Below are 21,673 nucleotides of genomic sequence, written 5' to 3'. Positions count from 1 at the left end.
AGGGTTAGGCAAATGCGATGTATGCATTATTTGTATAGTATAAAATACAACATTCTTCAATGTAATGATTATGACTTAGGTGCACATTGTTAAGGTAGTTTACCACATGTTTTGTGCTCTGTAAATCTAAGCTCTTCAAATTTATACTTAACAGGATTTTGGGTCATTTAAAAATTGCCACAGGTTTCCTGTGAGTTGCAGTTATTGTAAGATTTAAGGTTGGACAGATGTGATATGCATGTTCTTTTTATAGTATAAGATACATAACAAAAATGGATCCCAATAAACAAAGGTGTCCTTGTAAACCATGAAAACAAGCATCCTTGTACGAAAAAAAAAAAATTGTGTTTTTGTATGTACTTATTTATGTGGTTTACGAGTACACAGCATTGCTTGATGTAGCGAGTATGATCTAGGGGCACATTATAAGGATAGTTTAGGTCATGCTTTGTGTCCTTTTAATTCAAAGCACTTCTAATTCATGCTTTACTGGGTCTTTTGTCATTTTTAAACCCTAACTGCAACTCTCAAAGGAAACCTGACTTTTAAGGAATCAGATTTACAATTAGGTTGATGGGATTTAGTTGATAAGAAATAAGTAGATTGTGTATGCGATAAGGGCCAGACCATAATATTACTACACACATCATAGTGCAAACCTAATGCCTAGTTCAGACTGCGTGATTTTAGCCCCGATTTTGGCTCGCCGACAGGTTTTGAGAAATCGCAGACAAATGCCTGAAATCACAGGCAAATCGCTGCTCGTGCACGTGAGTGACAATCCCACAGTATGAACGATCAAAGACGCGATCTGAGAGAATCGCCGATGAGTCGCCGATGCCTGTGAGATATTTGGCATGCTAAATATCTGGAGCTGTCAGCGATTCAAATCATGCCGTGTGAATTGAGTTTTGACTGAAAATAACATCAGCGATCGCCTGCAGCCAATAAGAGAGAAGCTTTCACTTGCGTGTGCGTGTGTGTATACCTGCTGCAGGCCAGCGGGAGGCTGGGGGAGAAGTTAAAAGCGATGTTTTTCGGTTTATTTGGACCCACGAAATGGAGGGAAAACTAGTGGAGGTTTGACAGGACTCAGGAGCAACCGTGTCTGTTTGACGTTTCATACAGAAAGAAATTAGTTTATTATCAACTTAAGTTGAGGAGAAATGGCTAATTCCCTTTAAACCCAGGTGAGCAAACATGTACATGTTCTACCCCATTAAAGTCTTCTTTCTCATTATGTAGTTAATAACAAAAGATATACTACATGTTTTTGGCTGTGAGACGTAGTTTGGACGAAGTTGTCGGCGATTCTCCCTATAGTAAAGTCATGCAATGTGAATGTCCATGTCGCCGAACCATCTTGCAGTGTAAACAAAGCAGCGACGGAACGCTAGCCCAGATAGTCATGCAGTGTGAAAACATCTGTGACACGACTAGTTTGAAAATCATGCAGTCTGAACTCGGCATTAAACAATGTCCTAGAAAGCAAACCACTAAGCAAAACCCTAGTACCACCTTCAACACCATAATATTATCATAGCAGATTTACACATGCATGAACAAGTTGCCAGTTTTTTTTATTTTTTTTTTAGAAAATGTCAGAAATGTATATAGTTGTTAATATTGTTTTATCTACACAAACTCTTCACAGAAAGCGGTAGAGGTGATGTGTGTTGTTCCTAAGCGCTGCAATGACATGATGAATGTTGGACGCCTCCAAGGGTTTGATGTAAGTTGCATTTCTTTCTTCCTTTACAAAAGTTTGAGAGTTTGTTGGGGTGAAGGTAAAACACATCCAGTTGATAGTTCTGTGTGAATGATTTGGCAGGAATGTCCAAGTGCAGTTCAGGTGACTAACACAGATGTGCACAAATCAAATCAAACCAAGACAGAAGGACTTTTCATCACCCTATGAAAAGAGTTCAGAAGAGTTTGTTGGATGCCTGACAAAATAATTAACATTCCAAGCAATTAAAACAGCGGCCTTGCCTTAAAAAAAAACTGAACCATCACACTTTACACTATTTCAGCCTACACTGCATAAATTCATTCATTTATTCAATTTCTTGTCGGCTTAGTCCCTTTATTAATCCGGGGTCGCCACAGCGGAATGAACCGCCAACTTATCCAGCAAGTTTTTACGCAGCGGATGCCCTTCCAGCCGCAACCCATCTCTGGGAAACATCCACACACACACTCATACACTATGGACAATTTAGCCTACCCAATTCACCTGTACTGCATGTCTTTGGACTGTGGGGAAAACCGGAGCACCCGGAGGAAACCCACGCGAAGGCAGGGAGAACATGCAAACTCCACACAGAAACGCCAACTGAGCCGAGGTTCAAACCAGCAACCCAGCTTGCTGTGAGGCGACAGCACTACCTACTGCGCCACTGCCTCGCCCTGCATAAATTCATTTAAAACATTTAATAGAATATAATATATAAAGAAAATTTAATTATGTACATTTATTGGGCTGTACGATATTGTAAAATCTGGCGTTGTAATATTTAATTTTTGGGCCTGAATTCTTTAAATTCTCACGCAGTCAAAAGATCCAAAAAATCCAAAACACAACAAGAACAGGAAACACGGAGTAGTGCACACAACAACAGTGAAACAAGACCGAGTTAAGCCACGGTCACACTGCACTTGTATACCCATAGACATCCATTCATACGCACTCGAATGCGGCAGACCGGAAACGCAAGCTTGTTCGACAAGTTTCGCAGTTCACTGCGTTGCAATGTTCAAACTTGGTGAACTCTGACCTGCAAAATCGCATCACGTGACTGTGTGAGACCAATCAACGGTCAAAACATGACCTCTTTGTACAGAAATTTAAATTATAGACCAATCGCTCGCTTTTTTTTAATGTCTAATCATCTTGTTTAATCCCGCACCCTTTCACAGCACCATACGACAAAATTTCACAAGCTCAAACTCTAATGTGACTGTTGCAAGCGAATATGGTGTTTATATAGTGCGTGTAATCAGTGTAAATGATGTGCAGTTGTGTGTGAATGTCTGTGTTCAGATAGATATCAGCTGTATCAGATAATCTGAATGAATGCAAAGCATGATGGGATGTGTAGATAGGGTTAACGCCAACCTGATTTCACCAAGTAGGGCATGTTTCTGAATTAACTTCTGTGTTGATTGTGGAATAACATTCCAATCAGCCAATCAGAATTAAGGGATATGTTTACGGTTAAGTTTAGGCTTACGGTTAGGTTTATGCACTTCTACATGATTGTTATCCAACTTTTATTCCCCTCTGAATAATTTACAGGTATGGTTGGGTTTAGGGGTAAGGAATGCACTACCTGACAAAAGTCTTGTCATTGATCCCAGTTGTTAAAGCAACAAATATTAACTTGACTTCTAATTGATCATTTGGAAAGTGGCAGAAGGTTAATTTTTCAGATGAATCATCTGTTGAACTGCACCCCAATCATCACAAATACTGCAGAAGACCTATTGGTACCCGCATGGAAACAGAAATCAGTCAAGTTTGGTGAAGAAAAAAAATCATGATTTGGGGTAACATTGAGTTTGGGGGTGTGCGAGAGAGATGCAGATTGGATGGCAACATCAACAGCCTGAGGTATCAAGACATATTGCTCCATCTCATACTTCAGCCTCCACATCAAATTTTGTGAAAGCAAAGGTCAAGGTGCTCCATAATTGGCCAGCCCAGTCACCAGACATAACCATTATTGAGGATGAATCCAAATACACTTTATGAACTCTGGGAGTCCTGCAAGAACGCTTTCTTTGCCATTCCAGATTACTTTATTAATACTTTATTAATATTAATTGTTATTTGAGTCATTGCAGAGATGTATGGGTGCAGTCGTCCAAGCTCATGGGAGTCATACACAATATTAATTCTTTTTCCACTGCAGCATGACTTTATATTCTATACTGTACATTATTTCTGTTAAATGACAAGGCTTTTGTCTAAGCAAAGTCAGACCTTACTATTCTAATTAAATAAAATCAAGGCATGATTCTATCCTTTGCCTTTCATATAAGCCACTTCTGATACCAAATGATCAAGAGAAGTCAAGTTATTATTTGTTGTTCCTAAAACTTGCATGGATGAGAAGACTTTTGACTTTTGTCAGGTAGTGTAAGTATGGATTACATTTTTGAACAAAAAAGATGTTCCAGGATCAACATAGATGTTAATCCAGGATTGCATCTTACTTGGCAAAATCATGACGTGTGCTCCGGGTGAATGGCTGGAGAAATGTTCATAAAGCTGGAGTGTCCACCAGACTCACTAGAGGGCACTCCAGCTTTATGAACGTTAGTCCTGATGACTGTATGATGTAACACAAACACACACACACACACACACACACACACACACACACACACACACATATATATATATATATATATATATATATATATATATATATATATATATATATATATGTATGTATATATATATGTTATGTCAAAATAGACGTTTAATTTGGATGCGATTAATTGCAATTAGTCTTTGCCCAGCATTAATCTGACCAAAGTTTGCTATTCCTAGTCATTTACCCATAGGCATCCTAAAACAGTCACAGAAAAGAACTTGTGTTGGTGTGTTTTTGCTTTTAATCTAAGCATTCTAGTGATCTCTGTGCTATGTTTGTGTTCAGGGTAAAATTGTAGCCCAGGGTCGACTGCTTCTTCAGGATACCTTCATGGTCTCAGACCAGGATGGAGGTCTTCTTTCTCGCTTGAAGGAGAGACGCATCTTCCTCTTCGAGCAGATAGTTATCTTCAGCGAGCCTCTGGATAAAAAGAAGGGATTTTCTATGCCAGGCTACCTTTTTAAGAACAGCATAAAGGTATGTAGGTATAACCACTGCTGTAAAAAAAAACAGTGTGGCACAACATAGACCTTATAAATCCATTTCACTGTTTTCATGCAGGTCAGTTGGCTGGGTCTAGAGGAAAGTCCTGACAATGACCCTTGTAAGTTTATTTTGACCTCAAGGTCATCGGCTGGCAGTTTAGAGCATTACGTCCTCCATTCCTCCAACCGGGTGGTTTGCCAGACCTGGATCCACCAGATCAGCAGCATCCTGGAGAACCAGAGAAACTTCCTTAATGGTATTATTCAGACAGTGTCCTTTAAACTAATCATCATAAATATTTTTAATGATTATTAACTTTATAGCTTTGCTACATTCATTCAAGATGATTTGTTTGATGATTTACATGTTTTAACCAACCAGAGTTAGGTGTAATTATTTACAAAGTAACTAACTACTGTAATTAAATTACTTTTCTGCTAAAGTAAACTATGGGATTCATTTGAATTAGGTAATTTAATGAAAAGGTCATTTATTACAGTTACTTATCATGTACTTGCATTAAATGCATGTAAATAAATTTAACATTAGTGTATAAAGCAGAGGAAATATTTTTTGTTTTACAATATGTTTTGTCAAATAATTGTATTTTTAAGTAAAGAAGATTGAATTCATCTCTGATGATTGTACATGCCTAAATAAGTAAAGAAATTACAAAATATAAGGTATAGATTCAAAGAAGCAAAGTACATGTGTGTATTTATATACTAGGGATGTCAAAATGAATTGATTCATAGATGCACTGTGATGCAGACACAAACAATTCGGTATCGGTTCAGTAGTAAATTATAACCAGTTATTATGTACTGACGTCATTTGTCACACATGCGTTATATGGCAGTAGCTTACTATGGGATTGAACCGAATCGATGGCATGATTATCGTAACCGAACCGTGAGACCAGTGTAGGTTCACACCCCTAGTACATGTATATACTATAAAAATATACTATATATACATTTGTCAATATATGGTATGTGTGAAATATATGGTGTCTTTATTTTAAAATGTTTTTAAGTGTTATGTGCCCTACATTGTTAAAATAAAACAAAAAATTCCCGTTTGACTAAAGAATTTAAAGAGTTTAATGTCTGTTATCTATGCCTTTATCTATGATTTTAAGAGTCAAATTACTTGAGTAATTCAATTACTTTTCAGACAAAGTAATAAAAGCAGTATTTTAAATACAATTGGATAATATAATTAGTAATTAGTGATTTAATATCTTCTTGGAAGTAACTTGCCCAACACTGTATCCAAAAATGTGTTTGTTGTCTTATCAGCACTGACTTCACCCATTGAATACCAACGGAATCATGTTGGCTCAAGCGGCCTGGCCGGACCCAGCAGCAGTGGACTTCCAGGGGGAAGCAGCAGCTCCTCGATGGGTCCTGGTTGTGGCTCCCGGTCACGAGCTTCTCGAATCCCTCAACCTTCCTCTCGTCTCCCCCAACCCGTGCAGCATCACCATGCCCCCGCCCCAGATGACCGCACTTCAGGTACGTGCCCTCCTCCTATTCAGGACCTAAACGGTGAGGTCCCTAGGATGCGGGTACTGGAGAGCCCATTGAAGGAGCTGCGTGAGGAAGCCCAATCAGGGACGCCCATTCCAAGAGCGACAGTCGCACCCCTGTCTCTCACCCTAACAAAACCCCGTCTCAGAGCCCCCTCGCCCATCCTCCCCCCCTTGAACCCTCAGAACTTTACTACCTTCGCACCGAGCATGCCAGCCCAGAAGGGCTCTGCATTTTGGGCGTGTATGCCAGCCTCACCGACTGGCAGGCCTGGCTCATACACAGAGCAGAGTGACACGTTAAGTCGCAACCAGTTTCAAACACGCAGGCACTCCGCCCACAGTAAAGAGTTGGACCGCATCAGTACTTGCTCTTCTACCAGTGAGCAGTCCCTGCACTCCACTTACAGTAATGGGGTAAGAGCAAAACTCTAGCTCCTGGCTTCAGCAAGGCCTGCTTCACCTCCACCTCCAGCTTTGTACTAACCTGCTGAGGTGTTCGTATCTGCGTTGTCCTGGAAATAAAAACTTCTCACAGGCTCTTGTGGAAATTAACTGGCCTGGTTTGACTGTGCTGAGCAACTAACAATCTACACTGTTAACCAGGATAACTCCTCGTGAGTTTCTCTGAAACTCAAACATTCCTAGACTATCCCAGCTGATTCTGTCTTTGCTTTGAACTGGAAGGATTTTCTCGTTCTAACCGCCTGTGAATTTCTAATATGCAGCCATTAAGAGCACATAAACAAGCTAACTAACAATTACTAATGCCTTTTCTTTTTAACCTGCTTGCAGCTTTTTTGACAGATTTAAAAAACAAAAGTTTTTTGAGCTGAGGTGGGACTTTTTAAAACAAAAGCTAATAATTCCATCAATCGTTATTTTATTTTTTTTGCAAACCAGAAGCTTGTGGTGTTTGCATTTAACATCACAAGCTTCTAGTTTGCAAGGACAATTGTCAATAATACTGGAAAAAATTGGGTATGTCCTTGAATGCAGAATAGCTCATCAATACAGTCTGTCCATTTCCTGAAAATAAAGAAATAAATATTATATATAATAATAATAATGTATAAAAGAAAAAATGTATATAATAAAGTTTTAAGAACAAATTTCTAATAGCTAGTTTCTTTTGTCTTCGCTATGATGACAGTACATAATATTGTATTAGTTATTTTGCAAAATACACTGGTATTTAGCTTGAAGTGCAATCAACAGGGTGTTCGCAGGGACTTAAAAAGTCTTAACATTTCTTAAATTAAATTAAACTTAAATTTTAAAAAACTTCAACTTTAAATTCCAAATTTTAGACCTCAAATTTGCTGAAATAATGTGTTGTAGGTCTTTAAAATATTTTTAACAGGTCTTAAGTTTCCTATGTCCATTTAAAGTTACCCAGTCAAACCCATACAATCACCAGCAATACATACAGATCTTAATAACACTACTACAAATAATAAAATCTTAAAATTGTATTTACCGATATGGTTTAAATATCTTCCTTACAATAACAATTGTTGTCATTGTTTTAACTGGGCCTTTGAAAATTTCCTTAGGGTTTAGCTTTGTGTAAGTCTGAAATTTTAATTTATAATGGTCTTAGAAAGGTCTTAAAAGTCTTAAATATGTCTTGATGAAACCTGCAGAAACCCTGAATAAAAAGGCTTTTTAGCTTGACCAACTAATTAGGTTAACTAGGTATATTAGCTTAGCTAAGCAAGTCATTGGACAAGTGGTTTGTTCTGTAGCCAATCAAGATAAATAATAATAATTGAAGGGGTCTAATAATATTGACCTTAGCAGTTTATTCTACATATTATACTTTATGCTTTAGCAGGCCACTAGCAAATGATGGTCTCAAAGGTAAAATGCATGGACCTAAAAGTCAAACAACGATTTAAGTTTCTGTTAACCTACAGCACCTTAAGGGGAAATCACACTGGTGGGCAATTTTCAGTAATAAAAGGCAAGGAGTCATTCATTTTAAATAGAAGTAGGCTATCAGAGACAAAGTGATCAATAGACAATTGTGAATAAATGCTCTAGCAAATATGAGTAGGGGTATAGACATCGAAACTCACACCATCCACCTCATGATGCACTTAGTACAGCATCTAGATAACATCAAACTCTTAATATGAACAACTCGTAGGTGGATCTTGTAAACTAAAATGACTTTGCTTTGTAAATGAACTTTCCTAGAACTGCTCTCACTTGCATCATTCTTGCTCTCTGGCATGTCCAGCTCACTAAATGTCTTGAACATACTTCAAAATAACATCACGCTGTTATGCTAATACTGTGTGTATGTTTCTGCTGTCAGAGTGAAAGCAGCAGCAGCAGCAGTGTGTCCACCATGTTGGTGACCCAGGACTACGTGGCTCTAAAGGAAGATGAGATCAGCGTATATCAAGGAGAAGTTGTGCAGATATTGGCGTCTAACCAGCAAAACATGTTTCTAGTATTCCGTGCCGCCACAGAACAAGGCCCAGCAGCTGAGGGCTGGATCCCCGGCTACGTTCTGGGTCACACCTCCATCATCATTCCCGACTACCCTGATGGAACCCTCAAGTGAGGATTGGATATTAATTGTTATATGTTATAAAGACTGTTATTTTATATTATTTGTTATAAATCTGACTCTTCTGTCAGATTTAAAGTGAAGACACACCATAAGTCTTTATAACTGGGTAAATTATGTTAACCAGTACTCATGTATCATGGCTGTAGCAGGCACAATGTAAATATGCAGCACATGGAAATAGTACCCAGTTAGCTAACTAGGTAAATTGTTAACCAGTACTTAGGTAAATACATTGTACAGTAAGTGCCAGATATGACTATGTTACTATTAAATAGTTGTGTTTTACCATTTTTGAATCCGTTAAGCCAATCTCTGTGTCTGGTGGTAACACTTTTTAGCTTAGCTTAGCATAGATAATTGAATCAAACTGTTAGCATCTTGTTCAAAAATGTAAAAAATAGATTTGTTAGTTTTCCTTAATTTTCAGTTTAAAGCTAGAGTCTTCTATAGTTGCTTCATTAAAACATTATATTCTCACTCAGGTGTAATGATCAAGCAACTTTTGCTGCTGTACCTTGGCTGTAGCAGGCACAATAATATTAAGCAGCACATGTAAATAGTCGCCAGTTTGGTAACTGGGTAAATTATGTTAACCAGTACTCTCTTTGGTAAATACATTGTACAGTAAGTGCCAAATATTACTATGTTACTATTAAGCAGTTGCATTTTACCATTTTTGAATCCGTTCAGCCGATCTCCGGGTCTCGCGGTAACACTTTTTAGCTTAGCTTAGCATAGATCATTAAATCAAACTGTTAACATCTAGCTCAAACGTAAAAAACAAGAAGAGTTTGGATAATTTTCCTTAATTTTACATTTAAAGCTTGAGTATTCTGTAGCTACTTCATTAAAACACTAATTCTCACTCAGGCGTAACGAACAAAGGACTTTGCTGCTGTACTGTAGCAGGCACAAAATTACGCAGCACATGAAAATAGTTCCCAGTCAGCTTAAACTAGGTTAAATTTTAAAATATTATATTATATTATTCATTCATTTTCTTGTCGGCTTAGTCCCTTTATTAATCCGGGGTCGCCACTATATTATATTATATTATATTATATTATATTATATTATATTATATTATATTATATTATATTATATTGTAATATATAATATTATATTATATTATATTATATTATATTATATTATATTATATTATATTATATTATATTATATTATATTATTCATTTTCTTGTCGGTTTAGTCCCTTTATTAATCCGGGGTCGCCACAGCGGAATGAACCGCCAACTTATGCAGCAAGCTTTTACGCAGCGGATGCCCTTCCAGCAGCAACCCATCTCTGGGAAACATCCACACACACATTCACACACTACGGACAATTTAGCCTACCCAATTCACCTGTACTGCATGTCTTTGGACTGTGGGGGAAACCGGAGCACCTGGAGGAAACCAACGCGAAGGCAGGGAGAACATGCAAACTCCACACAGAAACGCAAACTGAGCCGAGGTTCGAACCAGCGACCTTCTTGCTGTGAGGCGACAGCACTACCTGCTTGTAAATGGTTACAAATTTTAAGCTTTCTTCAAAATATATTGTCTTTAATGTTCGACAAAAGAAAAAAATATTTAAAACAAGTAAATGGTGTGTAAACAATGGCAGAATAGTTTTTTTTTTTTTTTTTTGGGGGGGGGGGGGGGGGGGTGAACTGCCCCTTTAATAAAATGAAAAATTAAGATATATAAGACTTATATAAAATATAAGACTTGTAAAAAAATTGACAAAAATAAAAGGAGACACTTTATTTCGAATACAATTATTGTTCTCAGTAAACAGGCAAATATATGAAGCATATAAATAGATGCTTTGTGAGATTGTGTTGATTCTGAAGTAACCACTTACTTCCCTAGTAGAAGCCACAGGTCTTTGAAGCATTCATCTAATATTAATAGTCCTGTACCTGTGAATTGGCTCGCTCAACGCTGCTGTTTTTGTCACTCAGGAAGTCTACATCATGGCACACAGCTTTACGCATTCGACGGAAGTCCGAAAAGAGAGACAAAGAGGGCAGAAAGGAAAGCAAAGCAGAAAATGGCTTTCGCAAGTCTAGAGATGGACCAGCAAATAAGGTTTCCGTAAAGGTAACACTGTAAATGCAGTCAAACTCATTATTTTTCAGGTTTTAAGCATTTCTGCAAATGACACGTTGCTTATTTGAACTCTTGCAGCTTCTGAATCCCAACTACATTTATGATGGTAAGAAACAATATTGTTGTTTCGTTCTTGGAAGTCTGTCTGAAAAGATTCAGACGAGCCTTCAGTCATAATGAAAACAGTGAAATGACAGTGTGTTTTTCTGAATTACCGGCAGCAGTTCCCCCAGAGTTTGTGGTCCCGCTTGCGGAGGCCGTGTGTGACAGAGGTGACAGTGTGACACTCCGCTGTAAGATCTGTGGGCAGCCCAAAGCCTCGGTCTGCTGGAGAGGGCCTGACCAGAGCACTCTCAGCAGCGGTGGAAGATACACTCTCACACACAGGTAAAAACACTGACTGCAGGTGGCGCTTTCACTCCGTCTTTTAAATCTAGTGCTAGAAATAGACATTTTGCTGCTTTTGTTATTAGTGTTAGCTGATGAAACATGTTGCTATGCTAAATGTTCTAGTTTTAATTGTTGTCATGAGAACAATGAGCTATTTTACCTAAAGGGAAAGTTCACCCAGAATTAGCATTTTTACTATTTACTCACCCTCATGTGCTTGTAACCTTTTATGAGTTTATTTCTTCCGTTAAAAACCTGTTACCTTTTGTAGTAGGGAAAATAAGTACTGTGGAAGTCAGTGGTTAGAGGTTTTTAGCATTCTTCAAAATATCTTCTTTTGTCCTATTTTAAATAAATGCATAGTTCACCCAAAATGATCATTTTCTCTATTTACTCACCCTCATGTGGGTGGACCATTTATGAGTTTCTTCTGTTGAATGGAAAATGAGATGTTTTGAAGAATGCTGAAAATTTTGTAGTAGGGAAAACGTAATTCACCTAATATCAAAAATTGTACTATTTACTCACCCTCATGTGGTTGTAAATATTTATGAGTTTCTTCTGTTGAATGCAAAAGAAGATATTTTGAAGAATGCTGAAAACATGTAACCATTGACTTTTTGTTGTAGAGAAAACAACTACTGTGGAAGTCAGTGGTTACAGGTTTTTAGCATTCTTCAAAATATCTTCTTTTGTCCTATTTTAAATAGAGACATAGTTCTCACAAAATAATCGTTTTCTCTATTTACTCACCCTCATGTGGATGTATCCATTTATGAGTTTCATCTGTTGAATGCAAAATGAGATGTTTTGAAGAATGCTGAAAATTTTGTAGTAGGGAAAACGTAGTTCACCTAAAATCAAAAATTGTACTATTTACTCACCCTCATGTGGTTGTAAATATTTATAAGTTTCTTCTGTTGATTGCAAAAGAAGATATTTTGAAGAATGCTGAAAACATGTAACCATTGACTTTTTGTTGTAGAGAAAAGCAGTACTGTGGAAGTCAGTGGTTACAGGTTTTTAGCATTCTTCAAAATATCTTCTTTTGTGCTGTTTTAACCTAAAAATGTAGTATTTACTCACCATCAGGTGGCTGTAAACGTTTATGTTTCTTTGAAAGCAAAATATGATATTTTGACGAATGCTGAAAACTTGTAACCATTGACTTTCACTGTAGAGAAAACGAGTACTGTGGAAGTCAGTGGTTACAGGTTTTCAGCATTCTTCAAATTATCTTCTTTTGTGTTGAACAGAGGAAAAGGTTTGGATAAGGTAAAGAATGAGTAAATATTGGGCGAAGAAGTGGCGTAGTATGTAGTGCTGTCACCTCACAGCAAGAAGATAACTAGTTCGAGCCTTGGCTCGGTTGGCGTTTCTGTGTGGAGTTTGCATGTTCTCCCTGTGTTCGCGTGGGTTTCCTCCGGGCTGGATAAGTTGGCGGTTCATTTTGCTGTGGCGACCCTAGATTAATAAAGGGACTAAGCCGACAAGAAAATGAATGAATGAATGAATGAGTTCATCAGACGCTAAATTCGAACCGAGTTCATGCTCGAACGTGTCAAAACATGTTATCATGCGTTTACGAGCTACGCTACTCACGCTTTTAAAGACGCTGCAACATTTTACACCTATAAATGACACTGAAATTTCTTTGTTAATCCACTATTTCTTTTTTCATGTTCAGACCCAACTGTGTTAACCGCATCAACTAAACTCTCCCACTCTATTTTTTTCTTTTGTTATTAATTCCGGAGAACAAACTTGCAAATAACATCTTTTTCTCCATCTACCTCTGAAAGCAGCACCTCCTATTCACATTCTGTTCAAAGTTTCTCTTTTTGCTTGCTTTTGCCATTGCTTTTTTGTTGGGTTTTGCCAAAGTAGAGTCATTAGCATATTCATACGGGGGAGGAGGGAACATAACAGGCAGGGAGGGGTTTTTGTGCTCGTGCATGTTGCGCTCAGTTTCACGTGCATTCGGATGTACAAAAGATTATGCGTGTGATTCGGCGTACGCAGTGTTTGATACATCTGAATTTTTTTCTGCGTACGCACATTTACAGCTTTGTGCGTACGCAATGTTTTAGTATGATTTCCACGCAAGTCTTCGTACATGAGGCCCCAGGAGTTTAGAGTGCCCACGAGGCTATCGTCACTGACAAGATCGTATATTTTATACTGTAGTGTCCTGTTAATTTATTGTGTTTTAAACCGTTTTTGAATAGACAGCACAAAGCTGGTTTTGCTGTTTATTGATTTTTGTTACCTAATTCTTTTGTTTTTGTCCAGTGAGACAGGAGAGGTCACCCTCCGTATCTCCACTGCCACTCTGGAGGACAGCGGCACATACACCTGCATCGCCTCAAATGACGTGGGCTCAGTGACATCATCAGCCTACCTCAGAGTGCTCGGTCAGCTGACTTTATCAATCTGTTTATTAATCTTTTACTTTTTAGTTTTCTCCACGTTTGATAATTGAGTCTGCGACGTTGTTATTTTGTACATAGGCACATCCTGTGACGGAATTCTCTGGAAGGATAACTTTGAGTCTCTCTACACTGAAGTTATGGAGCTTGGGAGGTACTGTACAAATTATCTGCTGAATTAAAACACAACCTTCTTCTATGCAAACTACTGTACTTATGTTTTATAATAGCTAAAATTATGTTTGATGTTCCTCTTTAGAGGCAGGTTTGCCGTCACTAAGTGGTGTGAGCAGAGAGGAAGCAGGCGATCTGTGGCCGCAAAGCTCGTCAACAAGAAGCTAATGCGTCGAGAGCAGGTGGTTCAGGAGCTGGGGGTTTTACAGTGTCTTCAGCACCCTCACCTAGTGGGCTTGCTGGACACCTACGAGACCCCAGCCAGCTATGTTCTCATCCTGGAGATGTACGTGTAATGTATAGTCTTCACACAATTGACTCTAGAACTGTTACATGGAACAAAATGACCAATTGCTGTTTTATTTTTAATTTTTTTGTAAAGTTCATTACAGATTTTTGGTAAAATATCCTAGTGGTATATTCCAGTTATTGACTTTTACAACCCATAATATAATTTATTTTATATATATTATTTTTTTTTCTTTTTTAAATGTTTCCCAAATGATGTTTAACAGAGCAAGAAAATTTTCACAGTATGTTTGATAATATTTTTTCTTCTGTAGAAAGTTGTATTTGATTTATTTTGGCTAGAATAAAAGCAGTTTTTAATTTCTTATAAATCATTTTAAGGTCAATATTGTTAGCCACTTTAAGCTAGATTTTTTTCAATAGTCTACAGAACAAACCATCGTTACACAATAACTTGCCTTATTACCCTATTCTGCCCAATTAACCTAGTTAAGCCTTTAAATGTCACTTTAAGCTGTATAGAAGTTAGGGATGCCACAGTTCTCAATATAATATTGAACCGTATGGTACGACCTCCATGGTTCAATACGCGCTTGTGAATTGCAGTTTTCTCGGTTTTGCGTTTAAATAATTTATGTGCGTTTTATATCTTCCCGAATTGACTGTGTGTGCCTGTAAGTCCATGATCTGAGATAAGGAAACTCCTCCCCTCGAGTAAAGATCCAATCACTATGCTCTAAAGTTAGTGGGCGCTTGACCATCATTCCACACTTTAACATTGCGAACGGCGTTAAATTGAGGCAACAGCACCAAGAAGCGGCGGCGAAGTGAGGCTATAGTACGAGAAAGCGCCGCTGTCTTTCAAATCTGCGATATGAGGACATTTCGGTTTTACCGGTAAGCATAATGCCAATAAAAGAAAAAAACAGTGAACAAAAAATAACTGTGTGCAAGCATTGTTTTACACGTATAACCATGACTGCACATCTGCAGCGCCATCACCCAGCAATATCACTGTCTGAAGGCAGGATAGCAGATAAGGTAATAAAGTCCTCCAAATAGCAACAATCCCTCCCTGAATCTACCCAACTGGTTCTGAGAGACACAAAAATAACAAAGGCAGTGTGGGTGTTTATTGCTAAAGATTTGCAGCCGTTTTCGGTGATTGGGGATGTGGGCTTTTGTCATTTTATAAAAGCACTCGATCCGCGTTACAGACTACAGTCTCACATTTTTACAGCACCGAGATAATTAAGATGGTTTATTTATGTTGACTTAAGTACAAATATGTTTCTTTGAAATGGCCAATTTATCTTTATTAACTTCACATGTATGTTTATTTTCAAAGTGTAGGGTTTTATGTGTTCCCCAGTTTGTACATGGGCTGCCAGCAGCTGTGAGATTTCAGTGTTAATTTTTTTTTTTACACAATACACTAAGAACTAGCGTACTTTTCTTGGCTTTTAAGTAAAACAAAATGAGTATTGCAATAAATCGTTTTTATTTTTTTTCTCCTTAACCTCTTACTGTTCCTATTGCCTATAGAATAAATAAAAACACATGTGTCAAGCCATGAGAACCAAACCGAACACCTTGTTAAAAAACCGAGGCATGTATTGAACCGTGGGCTAACTGTATTGTTGCATCCCTAATAGAAGTGTTGTGAAAAATGTCTAGTAAAATATTATGTACTGTCATCATGGCAAAGATAAAGTAAATCAGTTAATAGAAATTAGTTAAGACTTTTAAACAAAGAATAAATGTTAAACAAACATACATACATACAAACATACATACATACATAAATAAATGGAAGACATTCACAACACACCAAATGCAGATTCATAACTTACAATAGACAGAGCTTTTACATTTTTTCCCAGCTTTAAGAGACAAGTTTGTTAACAAAAAACTCAAATAAGGCGGAGATTTTGAAAGCCTGCATTTGAGAATAAAGAATTGACCATCTTAAATTATAAAATTTACAAAATTGTTATTTCTATCATTATTTTGATCATTAGTTTTTGCATTCAATGTTTTCAGCATAACTGCAGTAGAATAACAATCGTTCCAAAATGATTGCCCACTCTGACAATTAACAAATTCTCTGACAAAAGGATTCCTCGCAGTTTTTATAAAAGGCACATTCTTTCTCAGTATCCAATAATTTTGAGAGTAACAAGTTAGTTGGGTATAATTTGTGCAAAACGAACACTAGTCAGTGCTTCCCTTCAATCTCAAGATTACTCACACTGATGCGTTAGCCACGCCCACTTATTTACATAAGTAGTCACTGTGTACATCTAATTTAAAAAATCAGTTACGTTTGATAGCTTCTTCGACAGTAATAATATATATCATCTCTACACCCATCCCTAACTCCAGACATTACTTCATGAAGGCAATGACATAATACATTTTTCAGCGCTTTACATTTAACGCTGGTGGTTTTAAGGTACAAAACCATCTCTGGTGGTACTAGTGTAAATGGAAATGGCAGTAATTTAGTAATTACATAAAATGAGCAATGTTTAGTAATTTATATTGTTGTAACACATTTTGTCCCTTTTTTTGTGCACATCAGCGCTGATCAAGGTCGTATCCTGGACTATATTGTTAGCTGGGGGAACTTGACTGAAGAAAAGGTGTCTCTTTACCTACGGGATGTTCTAGAAGCTTTACACTACCTTCACGCATGCAGGATTGCTCATCTTGACTTGAAGGTGGGCCTTTCTATACAATTATTCTTAATAAATGAATCTGGAAAGGTTGTTTTCAGATGATGTATTCACACTTTGCTTGTTACATTTTCACTTTTAAAATTTATAAACAATTCATATTCAAATGACATTTCATACACGCTTTAATAATGCTTTACAAATTATATATCACCAACAGATTCAAATAGAAGCTTAATCTTTAAAAACAAGCATAATTGAAAGGAGGTCCATTTAAGATACTGCTTTTTATGTTTTCGACTTACTTATGGAATAATTTGAATCAGTGCAATAAATGTGGGTACATTCAGAGCTTATTTTATTTTGTTACACAAATATTGTCAAGAAATGTCATATCTAGACCTACAGTAAAACAAAAAGCTTATTTCTATAATACATATGCAGTTTTGTAGTTATGTCGTATAAATTTACCACATATGACTCTATTTTAACGATCTAAACCAAAAGTCTAAAGCAGGGGTCACCAAACTTGTTCCTGGAGGGCCGGTGTCCTGCTGATTTTAGCTCCAACCCCTAATCAAACACACCTGAACAAGCTAACAATAAGCTCTTAATAGGTATACTTGAAACACCCAGGCAGGTGTGTTGAGGCAAGTTGGAGCTAAACCCTGCAGGGCACCGAACCTCCAGGAACAAGATTGGTGACCCCTGCTCTAAAGCATTAAGGTCATGTCTGAATACACTTGATATTTTAAGGATGGGAAAATACAGTTTGTGCAATGGCGCATGGTCTAACAGGGTTGTGCTTATTCTCTTAATGAGTTATGAGTGTGTTTTGAGCATAATGTGCATTAAACCAATCAGAGTCTCATCCCTTTAAAAGTCAGTTGCGTCACGCCATGGTGCATTTGCTATTTACCTGTACATGGCAAACTTTGTAAGTGGATAAACTGAACCGTGGCAAAAAACAGTTAAACAGACCATCTATGCGAGGATAAAGAATGAGCCTCCTCCATTCAGCCACTTTACTTTCTCTTTACTTTTATACCCTTTACTCATTCATTCTCATACATTCGTGATTTAAGGAAATGGTGGAAAAGCACTCCACCGAAGAAATTCCCTAGCCAGCATATTTAATTTTGTTTGTTAAGAGCAAAGATTTGCTTTAAAATTCAGTTCTAATTTTCAGCAAACAAATAAAAGAACAATAATAATAACTAAGTCACGTCAAAAGTGAGTTATATTCAAACACGCGTCCTGTTCTTATGCCCCATATGAAGATGCAGACGTCTCCAAAACCAGAAAGGTGGAGAAACCTGAACTTGTTTTTATTATTAATTTTTAAACAAACAAATATTCATATGCATTTTTTTCCAATTCCTTTTTATTATATTTTAAGTATCATGTACATACACATTTCCATGTGTCAGATCCAACACAAACCAACAAATGAACAAACAAAACAAAACAAAATTAATATGCATTTAATAGATAATACTGTTAATAATAATAACATAATACAAATGCAGATTGTCATGAATAAACTGTAAAAAACCCACCGAGAGGGAGGCAGTGGTTTTTATATTTATGTAGAAAATAATAACTTTTGTAACATATTAATCCTTAAATTTTTTTTGTCATATGTAAAGACATTTGTGTATCGCTGTACATCCTGTGTCTAAGCATTTGGACCCGCTGTTTCAGTTCCTCAAAATAGCAAAACTCCAACAATGCGCCTTAACACATTTCCTGTTCAGTACACCCATGAGTCCACAAAGTGGCGCAAATGGATTTGCTATTTAAACAACATAGCGCAAAACGTGAAAATTACAGTTGCACTGGTCTGAAAATACCAACAAATCATCGAAAAATCATCATGTCCTGCTGTTAGAAGCATCATGTAAATCCATTAGTCATGAATAGTGTAAAATGTAAAGAATTCAGTTCCAGATAATTAAGTGGAATTTTTTACTGTTTTCTGTTGCAGAGTGAATTTCCCTGAACATTGTGTTATGAATCTTATACTTACTTTTAAAGTTATAGTTCACTCAAAAGTGAAATTTTACTATGTTTTCACCCTTAAATGTTTCCAAACCTTTAGGAGTTTCTTTTTGTCTGTTGAATACGAAAGAATATATTTTGAAGAAAGCTGAAAACCTGTAATCATTAGTAGGAAAAACAATGGAAGTCAATGGTTTCAGGTTTTCAGCTTTCTTCAAAATATCTTACGTTGTGTTCAACAAAAGAAAGAAACTTAAGTCAAGGTTGATTAAATGATGACAATTTTTATTGCTTGGGTGAACTATCACTTTTTATATAAAGTAAAGTCACCTTTCATATTTTGTTGAATGTATTGAATGAACACAGCAGCTATTTTACATTTTACATGTACTATTTGTAAACAATTTTTTTTTAACTTTTTCTCTAAACTGACTTGCTTTATAAATGAGGGCTGCAACAATCTTTTTATCACATGAGACGTATTGACAATGCGTTCATTTGTTTTGTAGAACAGGGTAGAGAAAGCAGACACTAAGAGATTTTATTTAAAGAAGAACAGGATGCAGTAAAGTTCAGCACATATGATGAAATTGAAACTACTGCAGGACAGTTCCTCACATAAACAAAGCAAATATAACAAGTTCTAACCTCTTACTACTGACACATACTTTTATTAATATAAATAATTCCAATAAAAAAACTTAATAAATTATTATCAAAACATTTGTTAGGCAAACAAAACTTACTAATAATATAATTTATCAATATATGAAAGAAAGAATAATAAATCTATATTTCATGTGTCTATGATACTTTAGAAGTTACTTTTGTTACTGAGCTTTGAGCAAATATTTTATATATATATAGTAACAAAAGTAACTTCTTTTGTTTTGCCCTTTGTTTTGAGTTTTTGTCCTAATCATTTTTTGATGACTATACGTCATGGTTTTTATTTTAGTGATGGTTTCTATTTCTGTGATCTCACAGCAGAACAACAGCATAAACTACTGTGACATTGATGATCTCACATGCTCATCATGTGCTTTATTCAGTGTTAAATGTTACCAGTATGAGTTTGAATACCATTTTACATGCCATACTGAAAGCAGCATCTGATAGTTTACCTCAGATCTTAAAAATAAAATAAATAGCAAACAGTTTAAACAACAGCAAATCAACATCATCAGTCACTCATCATGTACATTTAATAATCTTAATGAGGTAACTTGCATATGAAGAGTTTAGATGCAAAACCCTCTAAATCCATCAGACCTTTTTTTTTGTAAATGAGCATTTTCTAGCAGGCTCCTCTGATTAGGTTCAGAAGTTTTATTTTATATGTAATAATAAGGTTATTAGCTTGTAAATAATTTTTATCTTTTTTCAAAAATGTCACTATAGACAATGCTTTGGTTTTTAACAAGGTAGATTTTCTTTGCCATCAAAACCAGCTAAATCCATGTGTGCTTTTTTTTAGCAAAAACCTCTAAATCAACCTATTGGGACAAGACAGTGTAATTAGTTGTAAATGAAGATGCCATTAAAAATTATATTACCAACCATAAAACACATTCCACCAACCACCAAAAATTGAAAATACGTCTGTCAAGTAAGTGGCGGTTCATTCCACTGTGGTATCCCCTGATGTGACTAAGCATTAAGAAAATGAATGAATAAAATTTGTCAATAAGTGCATTAATTAATAACATTACAATTGACATTAATTAAATCTGTTAACAATCTGATGTCATTTCTGATATTTGGCATTTGGATTTAATGTAAGTAGAGCAATGTAAACAAGCTTGTTAGATTCAAATAATGTAGTGTAAAAACATTGTAAAACATCAATATCTGTGCACTGTCCATTACTAAAAATTTATTTATTAATAATTTATTGAAGTAATATAAATAATGTATAGTTTTATACATTATATTTATCTTTTAAAACATAGCTTGCATTAGCAAATAAAACACAAGATAAGGCCTACTGTGCAAAAAAGAGGATGTCTCTCAGAAGCTGTCATTTATTCATCCTTGCTATACTCAATGTCTTGGTCTCTTTTTCATCCATTGTTTATTCTCATCCGCTTGTTAAGTGGTGACGTGTTTGTGACGTATGTAATACTGTTTCTGGGTCCAAGCCGCCACTCATTTGAGTGGAGAAATCATTCGTTTATGATCACATTTTATTCCTATTACACATTAAAGTTAATTTTACATAAAGTGTACACAACAATCTCTGGACTTGCTGCATAACAAATACCAAAAATTAACCAATTTATAAAAAAAAATCACTTTCTGGCCATTGGATATTAGGCATGGACATATATACTGCGATCGTGATTTTCGAAAGCCTTAAATCGCTTTGTAAACGTTTATTATTACCATTTCATGAGTCTCCCCATTCAGTTGAATAGAGCGCTTGGACCCGGAAGCCGCTTCGCGTGACGTCACACTTAACAAGCGGATAGCATCCATGCGGGATAAAAGAATGGCATCTTAACTTCGTCTTTCATGAAATGGAGTTACTGTTTTAATGTAGCTATAGTAAATCGAACTCATTCAAAGTAGCGCCACAGCGCAAACAAACGTTATGAATGCATGTTACTCTCCGACTGTAAATTTGTGTTTTTTTTTGTCTTAAAATCCATATTATT

At 36.3% G+C, this 21,673-nt stretch overlaps 2 protein-coding genes across 23 annotated transcripts in view; both read left to right on the top strand.

Moving 5' to 3' along the window:
- LOC141378159 (uncharacterized) overlaps positions 1-21,673 on the top strand; it is a 416,515-nt gene that overhangs the window by 184,616 nt on the left and 210,226 nt on the right. The gene's annotated exons all lie outside the window — the stretch shown is intronic.
- The window catches only part of triob (trio Rho guanine nucleotide exchange factor b), a 252,209-nt gene that overhangs the window by 226,193 nt on the left and 4,343 nt on the right, over positions 1-21,673 (top strand). For 6 of the 22 annotated variants that reach the window (XM_073925795.1, XM_073925794.1, XM_073925801.1 and 3 more), the window contains 12 exons: positions 1,655-1,732; positions 4,668-4,859; positions 4,944-5,124; positions 6,170-6,816; positions 8,723-8,970; positions 10,948-11,086; positions 11,174-11,201; positions 11,317-11,482; positions 13,778-13,899; positions 13,996-14,068; positions 14,174-14,374; positions 16,922-17,060. In XM_073925795.1, the coding sequence (XP_073781896.1) occupies positions 1,655-1,732; positions 4,668-4,859; positions 4,944-5,124; positions 6,170-6,816; positions 8,723-8,970; positions 10,948-11,086; positions 11,174-11,201; positions 11,317-11,482; positions 13,778-13,899; positions 13,996-14,068; positions 14,174-14,374; positions 16,922-17,060 (2,214 nt within the window). The remainder of the gene's footprint in view (positions 1-1,654; positions 1,733-4,667; positions 4,860-4,943; positions 5,125-6,169; positions 6,817-8,722; positions 8,971-10,947; positions 11,087-11,173; positions 11,202-11,316; positions 11,483-13,777; positions 13,900-13,995; positions 14,069-14,173; positions 14,375-16,921; positions 17,061-21,673) is intronic. The other 16 variants (XR_012391966.1, XR_012391962.1, XR_012391968.1 and 13 more) reach the window with 7 other exon arrangements.

Source organism: Danio rerio, chromosome 16 (genome assembly GCF_049306965.1).
Source record: "Danio rerio strain Tuebingen ecotype United States chromosome 16, GRCz12tu, whole genome shotgun sequence".
Taxonomy (NCBI): domain Eukaryota; kingdom Metazoa; phylum Chordata; class Actinopteri; order Cypriniformes; family Danionidae; genus Danio; species Danio rerio.
This window is presented reverse-complemented; position numbering and strand designations above follow the sequence as displayed.